The sequence below is a fragment of the Indicator indicator genome (assembly GCF_027791375.1).
Source record: "Indicator indicator isolate 239-I01 chromosome Z unlocalized genomic scaffold, UM_Iind_1.1 iindZ_random_scaffold_50, whole genome shotgun sequence".
Classification (NCBI taxonomy): domain Eukaryota; kingdom Metazoa; phylum Chordata; class Aves; order Piciformes; family Indicatoridae; genus Indicator; species Indicator indicator.
Genome location: NW_026539140.1, coordinates 145,667 through 168,507, shown reverse-complemented (window position 1 = coordinate 168,507; position 22,841 = coordinate 145,667). Strand labels below are relative to the sequence as shown.

Below are 22,841 nucleotides of genomic sequence, written 5' to 3'. Positions count from 1 at the left end.
TACCTCCACATGTACAGCTGGCACAACGTCCAGCACCAGAATTAGGATCACTGTTGGAGCTATCAGAGTTGTTCTGGGAAACTGAGGAAGCGACAGCTACCCTCCTGGTATTGCTACCTCGGGATCTGCCCCTCTGCAGCTCCCGTAACCTCTTGAAAAGATCAGAAGTTGGTTGACCATCCCATCTGTTCATGTTCTCACCAAACTGATCACGCAGAGTTATCCAGATACTGCCACGTGATTGCCTCTGCTGTCTGTTTTGGTTTGACCTATTCTGGAATGGCCTCCTTGGAGCACGTCTGTTTCTGACAGCTGAAACTTGGATCCATCTGGAGGAAGAGGAATCAGAATCATCCCCTTTCATCAAGTTGGATATGGAGGTTTTAAGTTCCTCCTTCAGCTCTTTTATGCAATTCTTTATTTCTCCAGACAGAGTTTCAATGGCTGAAACCAAAGAAGTACATGCAAGACTATCCTCCAATTGCCTCATTTGGTCAGTGAAATGGCCAACAGTGGGAGGCACTCCACCATAATTTCTTGCCACAATCCTGCTTGCCAGAATGGTAGCATAATTAGGAGGAGCAAGCTTAATGAGCTTTTTGGCAAGGCCTGTTCCAACAGGAATTTCATCAGGATTCAGAGTCTTATGATCTCCATACATTACTTCTCTCATAGCAAACTCTCTCAGACGCTTGATTCCCTCAGCTATTGTGGTCCAAGGCTTAGGGTTCCATAGTAAATCATCTCTGCTGGGGTATCTCAGCGAGACTGCCAGTAGGAGGCGTGCCCACAGAGAAACTTTACCAAAGCACTTGCCTAGATACCTGTCAATGCCTGTATCCTTTGAGAGCATCCCCAACTGAGAGGCCGACTTGTCACCTACCACCAATGCTGGGGTTCCCACATCAAAACACCTGGCTAGCCAAGACAGGACTGGCTCATTATCTCCTCTGATGTAATCTTTCCTCACATGTCTAATTTCCTGTCTGGGTGCATTGGCTGACTGTATGTCATCCTCATCATCATCCTCATCATCATCCTGAGGTTGCTGCCCCCATATTCGTATTGTAATCCTCCGTTGAATTTCCTTGAGTTCAGAGGCACTGCCAGCAGTTGCTAATTTACCAGGGTCTACATCCTGACCTACATCTCCATCATCCATGTGGGGTCTCAAGGGGTCTGCCAGAGTTTTAAGGCTAACCTTCTCTTCCTCACCAGAAGGATCTTTCTTAACAGAGGGACCCTGAGTAGAAGGACCCTCATCTCCATCTGCACCATCTCCTGCAGCATCTGCATCTCCTCCTGAAGCTCCTTTGTGCTTTCTGGTGATAGTGGCAACCAAATTCACTGGATTGGCTTTCACATTCACAGCAGAGTTGGAAGGAGTAGAGGAATTTTGTGCAGAGTTAGCAGGAGCAGAGGGAGTCTGTGCAGGGTTGGCAGGAGGTGTGCTTTGAGATCCTGGAGCCACTGCTGTGTCCATCTGGGCAGCAAAGGGAGGAGGAGGAGGCTGTGCCTCATTAATGGTGTCTGCCTGCACAGCTATGTCTGTCTGCGCAACCATTTCTCTCTGTGCAACTGTGTCTGTTTGTGTAGCCATGTCTGCCCATGTACTCCTGTCTGCCTGTGTAATCGAGTCTGTCTGTGTAGCCGAGTCTGCCTGTGTAGCCTAGTCTGTTATCTCAGATTCTGGCAAAGGTCCCACAGCTACTGCTGCTGGCTCTGAGTCAAGGTTGTCGGCATCTTTCTCACAAATCTGAACTGTGATCTCCTGGTCACCGTAATCAGAATCAGAAACCAATTCCGAACCTCTCTGAGCTTTTCTGTTTCCTCTTACATCTACGCAGGTTGGAAGAGCAAGTAGCCTTATGTCTTTCTTGACACAGTGCTATCAGCAGCCATATGATTATTCCAAGAAACAACAAAATTAAGGTTAGCACAAGATACCTAGGGTACCACTGGTTCCAAAAACCCTCTTTAGTTGTAAGAGGAGTAACAAATTCAAATGTATCTGCTAGCAGATTCATAGTTGAGTTGCCATATCTTCTTAGGCCAATAAGACCAGAACAGAATCCAACAACATTTAGTAACTTGTTCTTAACCCAAAGAAATGATTCATATGCCAGATATCTCACAATCTTGTCTATCATGCAAGAAATGGCCCATCTGTAGACAATTGCACCTATAACAGAGGAAACAGAATGACTCAAAATCCAAAACAGCTTCATTTTGCTTCCTAATCTGAGCAGGAATAAATCATACAAGCAATCGAGCCCCGAGTTGGAGCACCAAAAATAAAAAGTGTGTCAGTGTGAGCTGAAATTCCCCCCCCAACGACAATAACCAGGCTATCCCAGTCTGGAAGTAAATGAAAGCTGTATTTACAAAGCAGACTCTACAATCTATGATGAAATGCAATGAATATGTAAAAATATACAAAATTCACAACATTTACAAATATATACAATCAACAGAAGAAGCACAACCAATCTCCCTTTGCTTCCCCCCAGAGGGGACCCTTCCCAAAGGGGCCTCCCTCTCCCAGGAGCTTCCCCCTCCAGACCCCCCTTGGACAGAAAGCAGAGTTAGTTAGAGCAGAAAGTTGTTAACTTAGCTGCAAAGGTCAGTGTGTTATCTTCAGCCAGAAGAGAAGTAGAAGAAAACAGCAGTCAGACAGCCCAGCAACTGCCCTGCAGAACGCAGAATGTGCAGAGTGCCCCACTTTGTTTTGGGTAATAGTTTTAAACATTTCTATCTATCCAATGGAAGTGTTTAGAACAATCAGTATTTTGCTTTCTTACACCCAATAGTGACTTATTTACACTCTTTCACTTTCTCTGTTCTGAACTTTGCAAGGAAAAATTAAAAAGACAGTTTCAAACCATCACACCCGATTAGAATATTTACAGAATTAATATCTAATTAAGGGAATGAAAGGTGCAGTTCAGCCACTTGTTCACCAGATAGTGACTCAACAATATGCTTGGCGGCTTTAACTATATACAGAGAAAGATTTACAGTGCTATCAGAGGCAATTCAAGCTAGAATGCCATGCGTCTAGGTGTGGGTGCTTTGAACTGAAAGTTATCGAGTGTTGCACATTTCAAAAGATACACTGTGTCTTTGCTTGCAGCAAAATAAGCTCCTGGGTTACACTGGCTACTCACTTTCTGCCTACAGCTGGCCCGGGGCTGGTCCGTTCTGGGCAGGGCAAGGCTTCCAGGGCTGAGGCTGTGGCTGAGTCACTGGTGGACCATGGGGGGGCTTCCCTCTGGACAGTGATTATCTTTCTCCTCTCGCCTCTGTGGAAAGGGTGAGGGCTGGCAGGGCTGGTGCAGCTCCTGGATGGGGTCGGCTCTCACAGAGTCAGCCCATGCTGCGAGGTGGGATGATGGACTTCGGGGAAGGGGCGCAGCTATGCAGAGCAGCGATTCCCCTTGGCTCAGCTCAGACTAGCTGGCAATGAGGAATCTCATCTGCCACTGCTTCCCATTTAAGCTTATGAGGCAGTCCTTGGCTCAAATTCAAAGGAAAGGACAGGACTCTCTCTCTCTCTCAGGAAATCCTGACTTTATGTTGCCCTGGTGGCACAGGACTGTGGAGTGGCAAAGTGGGGGGCTCTGCTTGTGTCCTGCCAACAACAGGGTCACGCTGGACAGCTGAGCACAGTTCCTGCTTATGCAAGCCAGTACACATGAGGACATGGCTGCTTGTTCTGCTGCTTGTAGCTGTTGCAGATGTTGGACTGCCAGGCTTGGGTTAGTCCCTCCCACTCTGGGCAAAAGCTTACCCTGGGGAGTCCATTCCTCTTTAAGACATGGCAGGCTCTTCGTCCAATCCGGTATGACTGGGTTTTTGATGCTGGCTTTTGTAGCTTCAGCGAAGGGATCTCCTGTGAAAATTCCTCAGGCAAACTGAGGCACCGCGGCCTTCCTGGGGCACTGGGTTCTTTCCCTGTTGCAGAGGCTGCTAGTATGCTTGTATGTTGGAATGAGAAGACAATGGCTTAAGTGCTGCGAGCTTACAAAGCTTGAGCAGCGAGGGAGAGCAAAACGAAAGTGTGCAAAGCTCTGGAGAACAAAAGGAGAGCAACTTGTTTACAAGTGGAGCAATACTTATAAGTTTCATGAGGCTGGGTTTGACCAATGGGCACTCTTGTCGACAACCTGCTTTAGCCTATAGGAAGCATGAATTATGCCTTTACTTGGAAGAAGCATGAGCATTCAATGCAATGGGTGCATGTAATTGCTTACCCCTTACAAGGCAGATTGGGGTTGTTTTTCCATCTGGGTGGTGCCTGGGCCTTTGTCCCTCACTTCGGAAAGGAGGGTGGAAGGGGGAACTTGCCCAAACATGTTGGGACAAGTTTTCCAGTATTTGGGGCATAATTCTGGGCATATGATGCCTTCACCACATCCCTGAAGAATGCTTCCTTAGTTTCCAGTGCAAAATCACCCAAGAAGAGCAGACAAGCTGATAGTGCTTCTGAATCTTCTGAAACAACTCCCAAAGCATCCTCACAAGATGCAGGTGACTCCAGCTAGAATTAAAGGGACCCTGCTTCCAACCAGATGGAGAAGAGGAACAACTTTTTTTTTTTTTTGTCTCAATGCCAAGTTTTTGTGTGTTACTTTTCCCTCACTTCTGTGTTGGGAAAATAGGCAGGTTAAGCCACCAGTTTGGTCTGACCCATTTTGTTTTGCTTTAAACCATTAGAACTGTTTTCTGGATAATCAAGAATTTCAGTACATGTCTGTGGCTGAAATGTTACACTATAGGAAAGGATGTAATATTAAAGGATTTCATTAAAAATGTTAAGAGATACATTTTTTGTGAAATCCTCTTAACCATAATCTTTTTGCTTAACTCAGGAGAAATTTGAGGTGATATGTTTTACCTAAATGGAGTGTCATGGAGTATGAACTTTCAAATTTTGTTCTTCAAAGGAGAGAAAATCAGAAAAAAGAACCGATGATCAGGATTTGAAGCTAGGCCAGTAGGCTGTGTGTGTATGTATACATAAACTTGTATATAAGTTGGCAGTAAGAGCAATTTTCCAGAAATAGACAATTTTTAATTTAATTGCTTGAAGATTTTTTGTAGAATAAATGTTTTTTCAAACAAGAATTGATTCAGGGAATTTAAATAATCTCTGACATACAGAGAAAACTATATAATTACAGTTTTCCCCTTTTGGTATTTTAATCTCTGATTCCTACAAGAAGTTGCCATGTAGTGAAGCTTGAAGTAGTGTTACAGATGGGGCAGTTAAACCCTGCAAATTCTCATTGGCAAACAGTTGCCGGCTGGTTAGACTTTGTAATGCTAGAAGGACAGCTTCAGAAGAAGCAATTCACACATCTCTCACGTCTCTTGGTGTCCTCTCCGTTGTGCTGGATGAAGAGAGGTTTTTGCAGGTAGCAAAATGGACAGAAATGCTAGGCAAATATGGAAAAAACTAAATGTAAATAGGTAGTAATTATTTGCCTGCTTGGTTTTGCACAAGAATAAAGTGAAACATTTCCCTTCACATACTCAGAACAAAACAAAATGGAACAAATACCAAATCCAAACAAAACCAGCCAAAACCCCACAAACTTTAGGATATAAATAAAAGATAATTATATAATTTTAAGATCAGGCAAAATCCTGATCGTCTACTTATTGTTTCATTAAAATCAGATAACTCAGTAGTGATCAGGTAACTCAGTAGTGTGGATCAGACAATTTAGAATGAATATGCTTTCTAGATTATTTTGACATTATTAACCTGCTACATTACCACTACTGTGCATTTATATGTGATCACAGTTGACATTCAAGTGAAATTCAAAGATCCTTCAATGTACCAGCAGCTGCCTCACAGAGAAGAGCATTCTCTGTTTGAAGGTCCCTCAGTATCACAGAATCACACAGTATCACAGTCTATCAGAGGTTGGAAGGGACCTCAAAAGATCCCAATGGCTCTTCTGGCCACAAGAGCACAGTGTTGTTCCATGCAGAACTTGCTGTCCACCAGCACTCCAATGTCTTTCTCTGTGGAGATGCTTTCCAGCAGGGCAGCCCCTAACCTGTACTGGTGCATGTTATCTCTCCCCAGCTGTAGGACCCTGCACTTGTCCTTATTAAACTTCATGTGGTTTGCCTGCACCCAGCTTTCCAGCATGTCCACGTCACGTTGGATGGCTGCACAGCCTGACACGCTGTCAGCCAACCCCCCTAGATTTGTGTCATCAGTGAACTTGCTGAGGGTACTCTCAATTCCCTCATCCAGGTCATTGATAAAGATATTGAACAAAACTGGATGCAGGACCGATCTCTGGGAGACACCACTTGCCACAAGCCTCCAAGTTGACTCTGTGCCACTGATGACGACCCTCTGAATTCTGTTGTGGAGCCAGTTTTCAATCCACCTCACTGACCAGCCCTCTATGCCACATCTCCTGAGCTTTTCTATGAGGATTTATGGGAGACAGTATCAAAAGCTTTACTGCAGTCAAGATATATGACATCCACTTCTCTGCCCTCATCTACCCACTTGGTCATAACTTCATAGAAGGCTATCAGATTAGTTAGACAGGATCTTGCCTTGGTAAATTCATGCTGGCTACTCCTGATAACCTTCTTGTCTTCCATGTGATTAGAGATGACCTCCAGAATGAGCTACTCCATCATCTTTCCAGGGATGGAGGTGAGGCTGACTGGTCTGTAGTTGCCTGGGTCCTCCTTCTCTCTTTTATTGAAGACTGGAGTGACCTTTGCTTTCTTCCAGTCATCAGGCATCTCTCCTGTTCTCCACTTTTAAAGGTGATGGAGAGGTTCAGCAACAGTGTCAGGCAGCTCTCTCAGTACTCGTGGATACACCCCATCAGGGCCCATGGATTTGTGTGTCTTGAGATGGTATAAGAGATCTCTAATTCTTTTCTGACTGACCAGCAGAATGTCCACATCTCTCCAGTTCTGTTCCTTTGTTCCTGAGGATTTGTATTAGGATTGAAGACTGAGGCAAAGTAGGCATTCAGCAACTCTGCCATCTCTGCTTCATCAGTATCTCCCATCTCATTCAGCAGTTGGCCCACCTTTTGCCTGTTCTTCCTTTTATCATTGATGTAGTTGAAAAAACTCTTCTTGTTCTCTTTCACCTCTCTGGTGACATTCAATTCCAGGAGGGCCTTGGTTTTCCTCTTGCATCTTTACACTCTCTGGCTATGTATCTGTAATCCTCCCAATTGACTAGTCTTTTTTTCTACATATTGTTTTGGTTTTGAGTTTTACTAAAGTTCCTTGCTTGTAAACAGTAGCAGTATGTTAGAGGTTGGAAGGGACCTCCAGAGATCATTGAGTCCGACCCCACTGCCAAAACAAGGATCACCTAGGGTAGTCTGCATAGGAATGCATCCAGGTGAGTTTTGAAATTATCTAGAAAAGGAGACTCCACTATCTGTCTGGGCAGCCCATTCCAGTGCTCCATCACCCTCACTGTAAAGAAGATTCTCCTCATGATCAGGTGAAACTTTGTATGTTATCCATTGTTCCTTGGCTGATTACTGTGTACCACCAAAAAGAGATTGCCCCCCTCCACTTGACACCTACCCCTCAGATATTGATAGACATTGATGAGATCCCCTCTCAATCTTCTTAGGACTAAAGAGCTCTCAGTTTCTCTTCGTAGGGGAGATGCTCGAGTCCCCTAATCATCCTCGTAGCTCTCTGTTGGACTCTCCAGCAGATCCCCATCTCTCTTGAATTGGGGAGCTCAAAACTAGGCACAATGTTCCAGGTGTGGTCTCACCGGGGCAGAGTTGAGGGAGAGAGGAACCTCCCTATACCTGCTGGCCACACTTTATTTGATGCACCTCAGGATACCATTGGCTCTCGTGGCCACTGTGGTGGGTTGGACATTCCCCACAATACAAAATTGCCAGACCAGCTGTGCTGGTTTGAGGCCAGCCAGAACATCTCTTGCCCTAAAAGGGACAAAAGAATGACACACGCAAATGGACTGGAGAGTGATGGAAAGTTTAAATGGAAAAGCAATTGGTGAAGCTACAGAGAAACTACAAACTACAAAGCATAGTGGAAAAGAACATCCTAAAGCATACAGAACCCCCTCACAGAATTCCCAAAAGCTTCCCAGTCCTCCCTGCCTCCCACCTGAGGGTCTACCCAATCCCTCAGGGCTCTTCCTTCCCCCCCTCCCACTGCTAGGCAAGTCTCAGGCTAGCCAGGTCTGAGACTGCCCCCCCTCCATTCTCCTCCTGGCATTAGGCCTAGTCAGGCCTAAGAGGCCTGAGATACCCCCCTGGCATTACCTGATAAGAGAGGACATCTCCCATGGGAGCAGAGAGGGAAGAAAGAGGAAGAGAATGACTCTGCGGATGGCTTTATAGGGCGCAGGATTTATGGGTAGAAATACGCCATTTCCTGTGTCCACCCCTATTGGGCGGGCACCCAGGACACCAGAGGTGTATCTCATGCAGCAGTAGCAGGGGGCACCCAGCCCAAACTGCCACACCAGCTCAGTTAGAAAGCAAATGAAGCTGTATTTACAAGCAAAACTACAATCTAGAAATGTAATGTAATGAATATGTATGAAATCTACAATATTTACCTATATGTACAATTTATACACAACACAAGAGCCCCTCCTGGGCAAACCAGGGCACTACTAATAGCTTCCCCAGTCCCTGCTCCCTTCCCTCCCCATTGTACACAGGGCAAGAGAAAGAGTAGAGGGTTGCTATTGGTTATTTATCCACAAGAACACATTCAAGGTCAGCAAAGCCAGCAGAAGCCAAGTTAGTATGGGCCAGGGTGAGGAAGCCGAAAAGAAGAACAAGTTAGTTCACACATCTAGCTTTTATGGTTGTTGTCTGTCCAATGGGATTATTCAGCATTTCTTATTATTTTCCTTTTCACATCCAACAGTAATTTATTTACATTCTAGTACTTTCTGTTCAAGATTTGTGGAATATTTTCTAGGCACAACCTAAAATTACCACAGCCACAAGGGCACCTTGCTGTCCACCAGGACTCCAAGGTCTTTCTCTGTGGAGCTGCTTTCCAGCAGGGCATCCTCTAACCTGTACTGGTGCCTCCTGTTATTCCTTCCCAGATGCAGGACCCTGCACTTGTCCTTATTGAACTTCATTTGGTTTCCTTCTCTTAGGTCTCCAGCCTGACCAGATCTCATTGGATGGCAGCACAGCCTAACAGGCTGTTGGCCACCCCCTCCATTTTTGTGTCATCAGTGAACTTGCTGAGGGTACACTCAATCCCCTCATCCAGGTGGTTAATAAAGATACTGAACAAAACTGGACTCAGTGCTGATCCTTGGGGAAAAACACTGGCCACAGGCCTCCAAGTTCACTCTGTGCCACCAGTCACAACCTTCTGTCACAACTCTCTTGTTGAGCCAGTTTTCAATCCACCTCATGGATCAATCATCTATGCCACATTTCCTGAGCTTTTCTATGAGAAACTATCAAAAGCCTTACTGAAGTCAAGGTATGTGACATCCACTGCTCTTCCTTCATCTACCCATTTGGTTGTGGTTTCATGTAAAGCTATCAGATTATTCAAACAAGATCTCCCCCTGATAAATCCATGTTGGCTACTCCTGATAACCTTCTCTTCCTCCATGTGGTTAGAAATGACCTCCAGAATGAGCTGCTCCATCATCTTTCCAGGGATGCAGGTGAGGCTGACCGGTGTGTAGTGGCCTGGGTCCTCCTTCTTGTCTTTTTTGAAGACTGGAATGACCTTTACTTTCTTCCAGTCACCAGGCACCTCTCCTGTCCTCCTCAACTCTTCAAAGATGATGGAGAGAGGTCCAGCAACAGTATCAACCAGTTCTCTCAGCACTCGTGGATGCATCCCATCGCTGCCCATGGATTTCTACCTTTTCAATTGCTACAAGCTATCCTCCCTCTCATTCCGCTCTCTTGCTTCCAGAGACTGGGGTTCCTGAGGGCCAGCCATAGGAGCAAAGACTGAGGCAAAGAAGGGATTCAGCAACTTTGCCATCTCTGCATCATCAGTCACCATATCTCCCATACCATACCATAGTGGGCCAACCTTCTCTCCACTGTTCCTTTTGTCATTGATGCATTTGAAAAAGCTCTTCTTGTTTTCTTTCACTTCCCTGGCAAGACAGTTCTAAGGAAGCCTTGGCCTTTCTTGTTGCATCTCTACATTCTCTGGCAATATATCTATAATCTTCCCAATTGACCAGACCTTTTTTCCACATATTGTAAATATTCTTTCTTTTTTTGAGTTTTTCCAAGAGTTCCCTGCTTATCCATGCAGGTCTCCTGCCTCCCTTACTTGATTTTTTTTTTTTCCAAGGGAATAGGTTTTTCCTGAACTTGAAGGATGTAATGTTCAATATTAACCACTCTTTTAGGCACCCCTTCCTCCTAGAGCCCTAGCTCTCTGGATTCTTCTAAGTAGAGTTTTAAACAGGACAAAGTTAGCCCTCTTAATGTCCAGGGTTGAAATATTACTTATCACCCTGCTTATTTGTCTAGTGATATTACCCCCAACCTTAGCATTTACAACCAGTCCTTCTTTGTTAATAGAAGGTTCAGCACCGTGCTTCTCCTCATTGATTCTTCAACTACCTGCAGCAGAAAGTGTCATCAATGCACTTCAGGAACCTTTTGGACTGTTTATGCTTGGCTGTGTGATCTTTCCATCTAATACCAGAGTGATTGAAGTCACACATGAGTACCAGGCACTTAATATTCAGGCTACTTCCAGCTGCTGGTAGAAGGCCTTATTGGCAGCTTCTTCCTAGTTTGGTGGCCTGCAGTAAATGCCCACAACCATTGCATTCATGTTTGCATGTCCCTTGACTCTTACCCATAAGCTTTCAACACTTTCATCAGCTTGCCCTGCGTTAAGCTTAATGCATTCTAGTTACTTACTCACATAGAGTAAAGGTGAAAGATACAGTTGCTCTGAGAACACATCTAGCACCTTCACAATAACAGTAGTATGTCTTAACAATGTCAATCCGTAACAGGTAGTATTTTACATATCATGTTGATTAGAGATTTGCTTTGTTTGGGCAGTGGGAAGGAGAGTCAAAAAAACATGTTTCACAACACAAATAGTGTTTAGCAACATAAGATCTTTATTTTCTTTGTCTCATAACTCAATATCCCTACTGGAGTTTCATACTGAAAGAATGAATGATGCAACACTTAGAGATATCCAGAAGAATTTATATGAATAACAGACAAGTTCCAGTTTTGTGATGGTTTTAAGACTGTCTATTTAATTTTTCTTTACAAAGTTCAAGCAGAGAAAGTGAAAGAATGTAAATAAATCACTATTGGGTGTAAGATAGTAAAATAATGATTATTCTAAACATTTCCATTGGAGAGACAGAAATGTTTAAGAACCTCTACTCAGAAAAAGGATGGGGAGTTGGGAAGTCTCAGCTTGCTTGGCTTCTGTCTGCCTGCTTCTTTTCTGGCTGAAGATAACACACATACTGACCTGGACAAGCTAAGTCTAAAGAACCTCTCTCTCAGCTTCTTAGCTTTCTTCCCTTTTGCCTGCTCTGGGAGAGGGGAAGGAAGAAGAAGCACAGACTCCTCTCTTTTGGGGGGCAGGGGCAGAGAGGGGCCCAAACGGGGCTTATTTGTGCTTTTCTGTTGATTGTACATATTTGTAAATGTTGTGAATAGTGTATATTTCTACATATTCATTCCATTTCATCATAGATTGTAGTTTTGCTTGTAAATACAGCTTTCATTTGCTTCCAGACTGAGCTAGCCTGGTTATTGTCGGTGGGAGGGGGATTTCAGCTCTCACACTGTTACAAGTTTTGATTAAAAACTTCAAGAGTGCTATAGTTTGTAATTACACAATTGTTGTGAGAGTCACTTATCTTTGTAACATCAAAAAGTGGCTAATTTATCTGTCTTTTTCACTTTGCTGTTTCAATTTGGTAAGAATAGTTGATGTGTGCCAAAAACTGAAGTAGTTTTTGCAATATGAATCTTCTCTCTTTCATTTAAAACAGATTTTTTAATTATTTTTAATAGTCATAGAAGGACTGCAGTTTTACTACTCAGATAAAGTGCTAAATAACATTGATTTTCTAACTACATGGTATTTAGCAGTTCCAGAAAACTAAATAGGAGACTGTGAGCCAGGCATTGTAAAAGAAGAAATTTTTTTCCCACCTCGTAAGACACTTTGCAATATACTTTTGCCTATCTGTATTTAACCAGCTTTAGCTTGATGTTCATAAATCACACAATTTCACAGATAAGGAAAAGAAAAACTAGATAAGAGAAGGCAAGAAATTAAGAGAGGAAAAATAAAATTTCCTATGCCTGTCCTCTCCTTAGGAATCCATCCTGATTTACAAATAACATTGAAATGATTCCTTGAAGCCAGTTGTATCATTACTCTACTGAACTATACAGTGATTATTGTCACTCTTCTAATTGCTAGCAATGTTTCACCAATCATGTATAAATTAGTGTTAAATTTCCTATTGTGTTTGAATTACTTGTAACATCAAGGCCATTGTTTTTTAAATAGCAGTATACTTGAGTTATAACTGTGGCGAAGTTTTCTCTATGGGACTTGTGCCCAGAAAATACAGGCTTAAGATTATCACAATATTCAAGGCCATTGCCTTCTGCAGATAACATTTTGCACATGATGGCAACTTTGAGGACTCCATCAGGCAGAATAGAAGAGCAATGTGGAGAGCTACACTTTTTTTCACCCAGCCCTAGCCATCTGTTCATAGTTCTGCCCTATTGTGGCAGTTTAGGCTGGGTGCCTCCTATTACTGCCACATAAGCTACACCTTTGGTGTCCTGAATGTCCACCCAATAAGGTGGACAAAGGAAACAACGTATTTCTACCCATAAATCCTGCACCCTATAAATCCATCTGCAAAGTCATTCTCTTCCTCTTTCTTCCCTCTCTACTCCCGTGGGAGATGCTCTCTTATCGGGTAACGGTGGGGGAGTATCTCAGGCCTCTTAGGCCTGACTAGGCCTAATGCCAGGAGGAGAAAGGAGAGGGGGGCAGTCTCAGACCTGGCCAGCCTGAGACTTGCCTAACAGTGGGAGGGGGAAGAAAGAGCCCTGGAGGTTTTGGGTATACCCTCAGGTGGGAGAAGGGAAAGATTGGGAAGCCTTTGGGTATTATGTAAGGGGCTCTGTACGTCTTGGGATATTCTTGGCACCATGCTTTGTAGTTTTCTGTAGTTTCACCAGTTGCTTTTCCATTTAAACTTTCCATCACTCTCCAATTCGTTTGTGTGAGTGTCATTCTTTTGTCCCTCTCGGGGCAAGAGAGGATCTGTCTGGCCTCAAACCAGCACACCTATCATGTGAAAGTTGTCCTGAAGGTTGCATTAAATTGTGATTGTTGATAGTATTCCCAAGTGGTGAGTGTTGCAGAAAGCAGTTGCCAGAATATATATCAATATTCTTCCATGCTGTTTTTCTATGTGTGGGATTTGAACCCTGATTAAAACCGTGTGAAAGAAGTCAAAAGGAATGGTGAATAATTTTACTTCACTGGTTTGTGAACCAGGCCTTTGTATATAATGTATCATCAAGTTAGATTTTGCAGAAAAGAAATTTTAAAATCTTCCCCCACCTCCAGATAACCCAATGAACCAAAACAGAGACTTCCTGGATCAAAAATCAGATTTTGACATATCATTTATGTCCAGATCACAGCATTATCAAGAAGACATAAGATGGCTTTATTCAGTTAGCTAGGAGGGTATCAAATGCCTCATTTGATTTAGAAAGCAGTGTAACTTAATAAAGAAACACAAATACATCCATAAAAATTCAATAGTAACAAGGTACTTCTAGTAGAACACCATGAATGTAGATTATGTTCTTATTAGAAGAGGGTAATACTGGAGATTTTACATAAGCATTGTAATAATCAGGAACAGAATTTAAGAAATTATGATTAAATGCCAGCTTAAAGAAAAATTAAATCAACAAAATATCCATACTCAATCTTTTAACTTCTTTTTTTTTTTAATTGTTATATTTAAACTGGCTTAGCATCAGACTTATCATGTAACTAAGAATGTATATGAATTTCTGAACTAAGATAATTTTTTTTTTAATTTTCATTTTTTTTTCATAATAATTATTAAGAACATATCTCTTCTGTTATATCTGGTAAAACTTCAGTGGACTATAAAAAAGAAAACAAAGCTCTTTGGTTTGTGAGAAACATAGATAACTACTGTCAGAGTCATAGTTTATACTAGCTAATGTAGGTATATTACTTTATGCAACACTGATATGTTGTTTACTTCATAAAATAATACCTCAAGCCTTCATTAGACTGTCCAATTTAGATACCAGGCATTTTATTTCCTATTAATTTGGTTTCGGTTGTCTAAACTGAGCACATTAATTACTTTTGCCAAATAATTTTCTCTCTCCACCCACATTTTATTTTATAGACTAAACATGAAGTTTCTGTGGAAGTGAGACTCTGAACTTATCAAATCTATCCTAGACCTGGGCACTTTGTTTAATGGGTTGCAAAACTTATACTGGTAGTACTAGTTAACGCTCTATCTATATCTTGATCTTTCGTTTTGATGACCAGGAACATTTTGGAATTCAGCAACCTTCAACACAGAGACATCCTACCTTCATTTCCCTACCTTCCATGGAGAACTAAGTGCTGATATCTCATTTTTCTTTAAAACTACTGCTTCTTCAGGAGTGTTTTTAGAAAACCTGGGAATTCAAGACTTTATAAGGATAGAGCTATACTGTAAGTAATATGACTAATGGTTGTTGTCCTTCTTCTTCTTGTTATTTTTACAGCTTTCAGTTTGACTAAATTAGAATTAACTTAAAGGAGAATATTTTTAAAAGTCCTTTAGCTTTATTACTATTAATACTATTACTGTTAGCTTTATTATTCCCACCAAAATCCCATCAGTAAGACTGTACAAATACACGTTCAAAGATAATTTCTGCCCCAGAGAATTCTTAATCTAAGAGCACAGTAATCAGCCTCTCTCCACTCAAACTGCTTTTCCTTTCCTTTCTTGCTTCACCCTTGCCACCAAATTCTCTCTCCAAATTTTTAGGCAAGGCATTACATGTGGCTGATGGAGATCCACCAATCACAATGTGTGACTCAGACATTCCATGGCATAGTATCCTAGCCTAGTCACACTTCCACATAATTACTTTTTAGTGCTTTTAAATTTATTTATTTTTATTTGTATATACTCAAATATTTATACTTTTGCACATTAATAAATTTTTGTTGCACAAGATAAAATTGAATGTCTTATTAAATTTGGTGAGAATGTGGAATAAATACCCTAGTTAATATTATATTCTTATCTTGTTCATTATTAAAAGGAGGAATTATTGTTACAAAAACCTTTGGATTCATTTGAAATGGTGCATTAATTAAAGTCTTATATTTGGCAGGTGCCTTTTTAAGAACTTAAAAACTTTTTACGGCCTCTTTATAGCAGCCAGAATGGGATCTACAAAAAAGCCAAGAAGGGACTTTTAACAAGAGCTTGTTGTGATAGGATGAGAGAGAATGGATTTAAACCAGAGGAGGATAGATTTGGAGTAGATATTACTAAAATATTCTCTACAGTAACAGTGGTGAGGCACTGGAAGAGGTTGCCCAGGGAGGTCATGGATGCCCTCTCCCTGCAGGTGTTCAAGGCCAAGTTGGATGAGGCTTTGAGCAACTTGGTCTAGTGGAAGGTGTCCCTACCCATGGTGAGAATGTTGGAACTAGATGATTTTTAAAGTCCCTTCCAACCCAAACCATTCTATAATTCTATGAATTTTACCTTGGGATTGTTCAATTGATTTTTTTCCCCTGGTTTTGTGGGTATGGTTTTGGGTTTTGGTTTTGGTTTGGTTTTGTTTTGTATTTTTTTGTGTGTGTGTGTGTGTTTGTCTCTTTGTTTTGTTTTGTTTTTTCTTATTAGGTTTTTGTTTTCTTTTCTTATTTTTTTCCTTCCCACAAAACCACTGTGTTATCACACACACATATTTTCCAATGAAGAGTACAAATAAAAACACACATAAAAATATATTCACATAATGTAAAATATTACCATTGAAAAGTATATGAATTTCAATTGAAAAGTAAAATATTCTGCTTTGGGTTTTTTGTCAATGTCGATATCTTAGGCTACTGAGACAAACAGGAAAATATCTCCTGTGTTCTTTTCTAGGCATTTTAATTACAGATTATTTTCTAATGCTTAATATGTTTGGTTTATTCTCTCAAAATGTAGTGCTGTATTTGAAAGACAGTCTATTATGACAGTGTTTGTGCCATGTTTATCAATATGAACTATCTTCTGTTAAAGTTCTGTGAAAAGATATACACATCCTACTGTTATAACGTCTTTGACAGTGTCATGCAATTCAGAAAACATACTGTGTCAGAACTTTAGTAGAGAATCTCTGATATTATTCTGTGATATTTTTATGTGATAAATGATTTGCCATATTCAAAATAGTTAAATAATGAAAACATTAAAGGAATGCCTCTGAGAACCAAATTTATTCAGGTAGTTGTCAGAAGACCATATCTGTTTCTTGAAAATAATACTCACATCACTTGTCCCATTCATTCATAAACACCTAAACTACTGTATGCTAATGTTTTTTTGTATGACTTGTGACTACTGAGGTATGAAAGGAAGTGAAAGTCTTGCACAATATGTATATTTGGATCAGTTAGATTTTCTCATCATATACTCTGTTATAATAGATGTGAATGTAAACCACCAATGCACACTTGATATTCTATTATTTTTTCCACATAAATTAATGTTGTTCTTTGATCTGTGTAATAGTAAATAACAGTAATCAAATTGTCAGGTGTAAGTTTTTAAGATGAGGCTGTGTTATAAATTATTTAAAACTCAATATTAACATTTGCCATTCCATATTTGTAAACACAGCAATTTTTCTTAACATTTTATTGACTGCTCTCAAGATTGATATCTAATTCTTTTATTTAGGACATAACGATCTTGAGACTTTCTGATCCAGCATTGCCAATGCAAAAGTGTCAGATGAAGAATCTTTACAAGAAATGTGAAGTTTAGTCCTGTTTATTCATTCTTATGAAGTTATAAACACTGTGGCATATTGGTGTATACTATTCTAGAAAGATATTGCAAAAATTAAAGCGTATGTCCTAGCTGTATTTTAAAACACAGTGAATTGTCTTGAAAAAAGGTACTTGATCTCTTTGGATTTCTTTACAGAAATATATATATTAAAAAAAAAAAAAAGTCTTCAAATTTCTGAGTTCCTGTACTCTTCTGTAGAAATACTGGTTGAAAGCAACAAGGTTGAATCAGCTCTGAATAGTACACTGCGTTAAACACTTACATAATCACAGGTTGTGTCCTCTGACTGAAAGTAACTATTTTTTATTGAGTCTCACTGAAGGATTATTTCCTATTTAAAAGCAATGAGTTAAGCAGAAATTTAAAGTAGGTTGGGAACACTATGGTGTATTAATTTGGAGAGTCATCTGCAGCTGCTTTGGAAATTGCTGCTTTGGAAATTTTCTTTAGAGTCCAATATGTAGCTATTGTGGGCTTTCTTCTGCATGTATTCATAACTTGACCCTGATGGGTGGAATTCAGTTGTTTCCTTCAAGGAAAATATTGCATTCAGGTATAGCTTATTACCTGATAATCACTTCCTGCTTCTGCATGTGATACTCAGCCTCAATAGTCTGAATGGTTCTCAATGACTGTGCATTCTGTGCTGACTGTGTTTCTGTATTTTAGCCACAGTTAGCCACTGCACTTCTCTCTTTGCCAGACTATAGCTGTGCTCAGTCTATGTTTGAATGCATCAGGGCCAGAAGAGCCCCCGCGATATTTGAAAATTTTTGAGTAATACCAAGGTAGGTAGGGCCCACAAAGTATTTTTGTACCACAAGAAAGTTCCTGGATGTTCCCTTCCTTGCTTCCCAGAAAATGACAGAAGTACTTTTTGCTTCAGTCTTTTCTAGCAAAAGCATAAATTTTAGAACTCAGTCAACATCTTTCTATGTCCTGTGGAATACCTTCCACATATTGTTTAACCACTGTTCTTATAAATGCCAAATATCTTTCAAATCTGCAATACAGTTGGTTTTAGCAGAATGATTTAAAATATTATAAAATATTATAAAATATTAACTGACTATAGTTTTAACTTCAGACACTTTCAGACACCCTTGCTGTCTAGGTCTTCATCTTTGGAACTTCTGGGACTGGTTCCATTTTTTAAAGATAATGTTACTTTTCTAGGGGTAGTATCTTAATTCATTATTTCAGTGGTTGTTTCCAAATCTTTATTATTCTGTTCTTGCCTTTAAGATCTAAACAATAATATTATTTTCAGATCATTATTCAGATCACATAATTCTGTTATATTGTTCGGCAGGCAAAGCAGAATTTGTGTTTTCAGCCACAACTCGAACAGGATAAAAAGGATTAAAACGCCTCCATATATAAGATAAAATTCAGCACAAATTCGTTACCCAACAACATGGAGTTTCTATTGCTTTTGTTCTCCTATGGTGTGGTTGTATTTTATCCCTAAGTAAAGGGAGACTAAGCTCTCATGAAATGAAACAAATTTATCCTAAAACCAATTTTACTGAGGAACTGGGTTTAGACATCAGTGATTTCTTGTTATTGTGTAAAACACTGTTGATATTTAAGCAGAAGAGATAATTTATTAAAAAAATCCATCCTTTTAAAAATTGACTGCACATTATGCCTTTAGTTTATCTGGAAAATTAAATCTTTTCATATTTGTCATTTTACTTTTTTTTCTCTCTGGTTCAGAATTTCTTTTTTTTTTTGTTATAAAAAACAGATTCAAGGGATATGGCATTACTCAGGCTAAAGGGTGGCCAAAGCGCATCTATATGTTATTAGACGTCTAACATATATTTAAAATTGAAAATAAAATAAAAATACTAAATTGAAATTGTTTTTAAGAGTTCAGTAAAGTAATCTTTGAAAATGTATTTGAAGCATATTTATTTCCCTTTACATCTAATTGTTGTGCTTTTGCCTCAGAGTCCAGTGACGTAAAGGGAAACTTTTTTCTTGGCTTCATGGAATTCTTCTCAAATGTCTAGTCCTTTCATCATAAAATATTTGTAATGTGCAGGTCTTCAGTTTCTGCCATATTCATTGTCTGAAAAGATTGATTTACAATTTTCTATGTGAACTATAAACCCATGTTATAAAGTTGCTTAGTAAATGTCTCAAATTAATTCACTGTACATATTGTATACAGTATAAACTACATCAAAACTTGTACATTGTACTTGTATATCGGTAGGAATTCTGTGAATACTGAACTACTACGCTTTCTATGGGTCTACAAAAAGTTTGATTTCTGTGTTGTTGGCAAATCATTGATTTCACTGGGAAGAACAAATTTTGGGGATAAGCCTCCTGAAGTAAACTTTTCCCCTAGCACAATCAGTCTTGTTCCATGAAATAGTAGATTAGACCTTAAAGTAATTTGTTTGGCCACTTAAGGATTTTATGACCCAATTAGCTATTAAACAATTTAAGTGTCTTGTATTACTGTCTTCTTTCTAGCTCCATCTGAAGTGATTTTTTCGTTTGATGTTGGAAACGGACGTAATGAAGTTAGAGTCCAATCACCCAGTTCTTTAAATGATGACCAGTGGCATTGTGTGAAGGCTGAACGAAATATCAAAGAAGCATCCTTACAAGTAGATCAGCTTCCTCAAAGGTCTCACAGTGCTCCACTTGATGGACATACACACTTACAGCTCAACAGCCAGCTTTTTGTAGGTAGGCATTCATTTAACAGAATCTTTCATAGTTATCTTCATGCAAAGATGAAAAGGAAAAGAAAATAAAATGAATGGAAAGAAAACAACAGGGTTTTCTGAAACAGTTTGTCTGAAGAGATGAGATCCTATGTGAAAAATCCGCTGAGATGTAGCTCTATTATAAGATTACAAATTTAGTGTCTTGGCCTATACTTACTGCTGGGCAGAATTTCAACCAAAGTTTTCCTCTTTTGAGGTTTGTTCAAAGAACAACTAAAAGATCTCAATTTGCATATTTTTTTAAAGGAAAAAAAATGTACTAAATCTGTAAATTCAAAGAAATTTTATTGTGTTTCTTCATTCACAGCTTCTCAGTTTGTCCAGAAAAGTTGTGAATGTCCCATTACATGAAGTGATTAAGGCCAGGTTGGATGGGGCTTTCAGAAACCTCATCTAATGAAAGAGGTTCCTGCTGTGAGACACATAGTACAAAATGAACATGTGTTTGATTTGCTGTGTGTTGGGTAAGAGTTAAGAATAATATTTTGATACTATAGCTATAGAAACTGAATTCTTATTGAAAAAAATAAATGGAGAGGGAGCAGAATTGATAAAAGTGGCATTTGTTTAATTTCATTTAGACAAACCAGTGTTTTTGAAGTGTGAAATGACAAATTATGGTGATTCTTTTGAATAATTTGTCTCATACATTTCCTGAATATAATTTGTGAAGGCTTGCTATGATTGTAGCAAGGTCACTTTGTGTAATCTGTCTCTGCAACCGCAATATTGTCATGTGGATAAACATCATATCTAGTTTATTTTCTGTTTTAGTTAAACCTCTCCTTTGGATAATGCAACTATCTCCCAACTATTTATAAGATATTTTAATCTATTCAATTTAATATATTTTTCTTAGTGGAGGGAGTAACAAGACTTACTGTTTGACTACTTCTGCTGCCAGTCTGCTGACACAGACTCAATCTTGTCTGTTCAAACCAGTAAAGGATGTAGAGAAAAATCAAATATAAAGTGCCCTAAAAATATTACCAGAGGAACTTTTTACTTAACTGTTATCTCATATGAATAGCACCTGCCATAGTTACCTATTAGTCAATTACTACCATATCAGGAGTGTGACATCTTCAGGCTAAAACACTCTCTCTTTACTTCTTAGATGTGTATATTCCAGTTTTCCAAAAAGAGCAAAAGAGAACAAAAACTAACTAAAACTTAAACCTGCCATCAAAATGCTCATTTTAGCAGAGATAACATGAAATCTTCCTATTCTTAGGTGGGTTTATGCCATCATATCTGTAAATAACAACAGCTATATAAAGTTTTTCAATGTAATACCAAGAATTTTGAAAATTTTGAAACAGACAAGAATGAAAATGGATGATCAGAAGAATCCATTTAACCAAAAGTTAATTGGAGATGCATTATAATTATAACTGCTTGTACATTTTAAATGAGAATAAATGACAGGAATATTAGAGTAAGGTGTGCAACAAGCTCCTCTTCTCTCCTTGGAAAAAGAAAGACACCTAATTACCTAATGTTGCTCCTTGATGAATTAATAGAAATATGCATCATTGCTTGGTATCTTGCTGTGCAAAATTTTTGTTTGTCATTAAAATCTTCAATGCTTTGCTGTAAGTACTTGACAGAAAATAAACCAATTATGCTTTTACAGCTATTTATAGAAGTTTTCACATGAAGAGGCTGCAAATTCATAACAGGGGGTTCAGGGGCAATAAAACATAAATACATTTTTACACCTTTTTTTCTTTTAAAACTCTCATGAATTTATTTCAGGTGGGACAGCATCCAGACAAAAAGGATTTTTGGGATGCATTCGTTCATTGCAGTTGAATGGAATAGCTCTTGACCTAGAAGAGAGAGCAAAGATAACACCAGGAGTTGGACCAGGTTGTCCTGGACATTGTAGCAGCTATGGTAACCTGTGTCATAATGGTGGAAAATGTAGAGAGAAATACAGTGGGTTCTCCTGTGACTGCAATTTCTCTGCTTATGCTGGGCCATTCTGTAAAAAAGGCAAGCATGTCTTTCAGCTTTATCAGTTATTGAAAACAGAACTATACAGTCCAGAAAAAAAATTCTTACAGTCCTTTAAAGATGTATTTAAATGCTTGCAAAAGATTTATGTTTTTTCCCTATATTTTCTCTCACATTTCTTTTTCCACTAAATCACAATAGCTAAAAATACACTTTATTTTGTTTTTCCTTTGGCATAAAGAAAAAAATAAGAAAAAAAAAGTAAAGAGTCTTCTTTTGCATTATATTTTAAAAGTGAATTATTTTGTCTTTCAGAGATCTCTGCCTATTTTGTGACTGGTACTTCTGTGACATATAATTTTCAAGAATACTACACCTTATCTGAAAATTCTAGTTCTCATGCTTCATCTTTCTATGCTGACATGACACTAAACAGAGAGGCAATTACATTTGCATTCCGAACAACACGGACGCCAAGCTTACTGCTTTACATCAGCTCCTTCTACAAGGAATACCTGTCAGTCATTCTCACTAGAAATGGTGAGTGTTCAGATAGGCCACCTGGAAACACTAACAACCATCACAGCTGCCATCTCAGTTTAACTCTGATTTCCAGACCTGAAGCACAAATTAGGCATTGCACTGTTGTTGCTTTAAAGGTATATTTATTTTTTCAGATGCATCAAGCAATGTTTTCCACACAAAACCCATTTCTGCTATTGTTATTCTAACTTTTAATCCTGTTTTTCTTATCATATTGGTAAAAATACTTATTTCTGGAAACTCTTGCAAAATGCAGTAAAATAATGCAATTTTTTAAAATGTTTTAAAATAAAACTCAAAATGTATCTGATCTGTCTGCTACTCATGCAGCTTATTAATCGTCATGATAAATTACAAAATAAAGTACCCTTTGAAAGTACATTAGCCATTTTCCAAAGTAATCACAGGTTTTTTCATTCAACTAATTTCACAGACTAAAT

General features: G+C 39.2%; 1 protein-coding gene across 1 annotated transcript in view; it reads left to right on the top strand.

Annotated features, from left to right (window-relative positions):
* Nucleotides 1–22,841, top strand: part of CNTNAP3 (contactin associated protein family member 3) — a 330,271-nt gene that overhangs the window by 277,310 nt on the left and 30,120 nt on the right. Inside the window, exons 16-19 of the mRNA XM_054398343.1 lie at nt 14,623–14,793; nt 19,640–19,858; nt 21,658–21,897; nt 22,174–22,398. Coding sequence (XP_054254318.1) covers nt 14,623–14,793; nt 19,640–19,858; nt 21,658–21,897; nt 22,174–22,398 — 855 coding nt within the window. The remainder of the gene's footprint in view (nt 1–14,622; nt 14,794–19,639; nt 19,859–21,657; nt 21,898–22,173; nt 22,399–22,841) is intronic.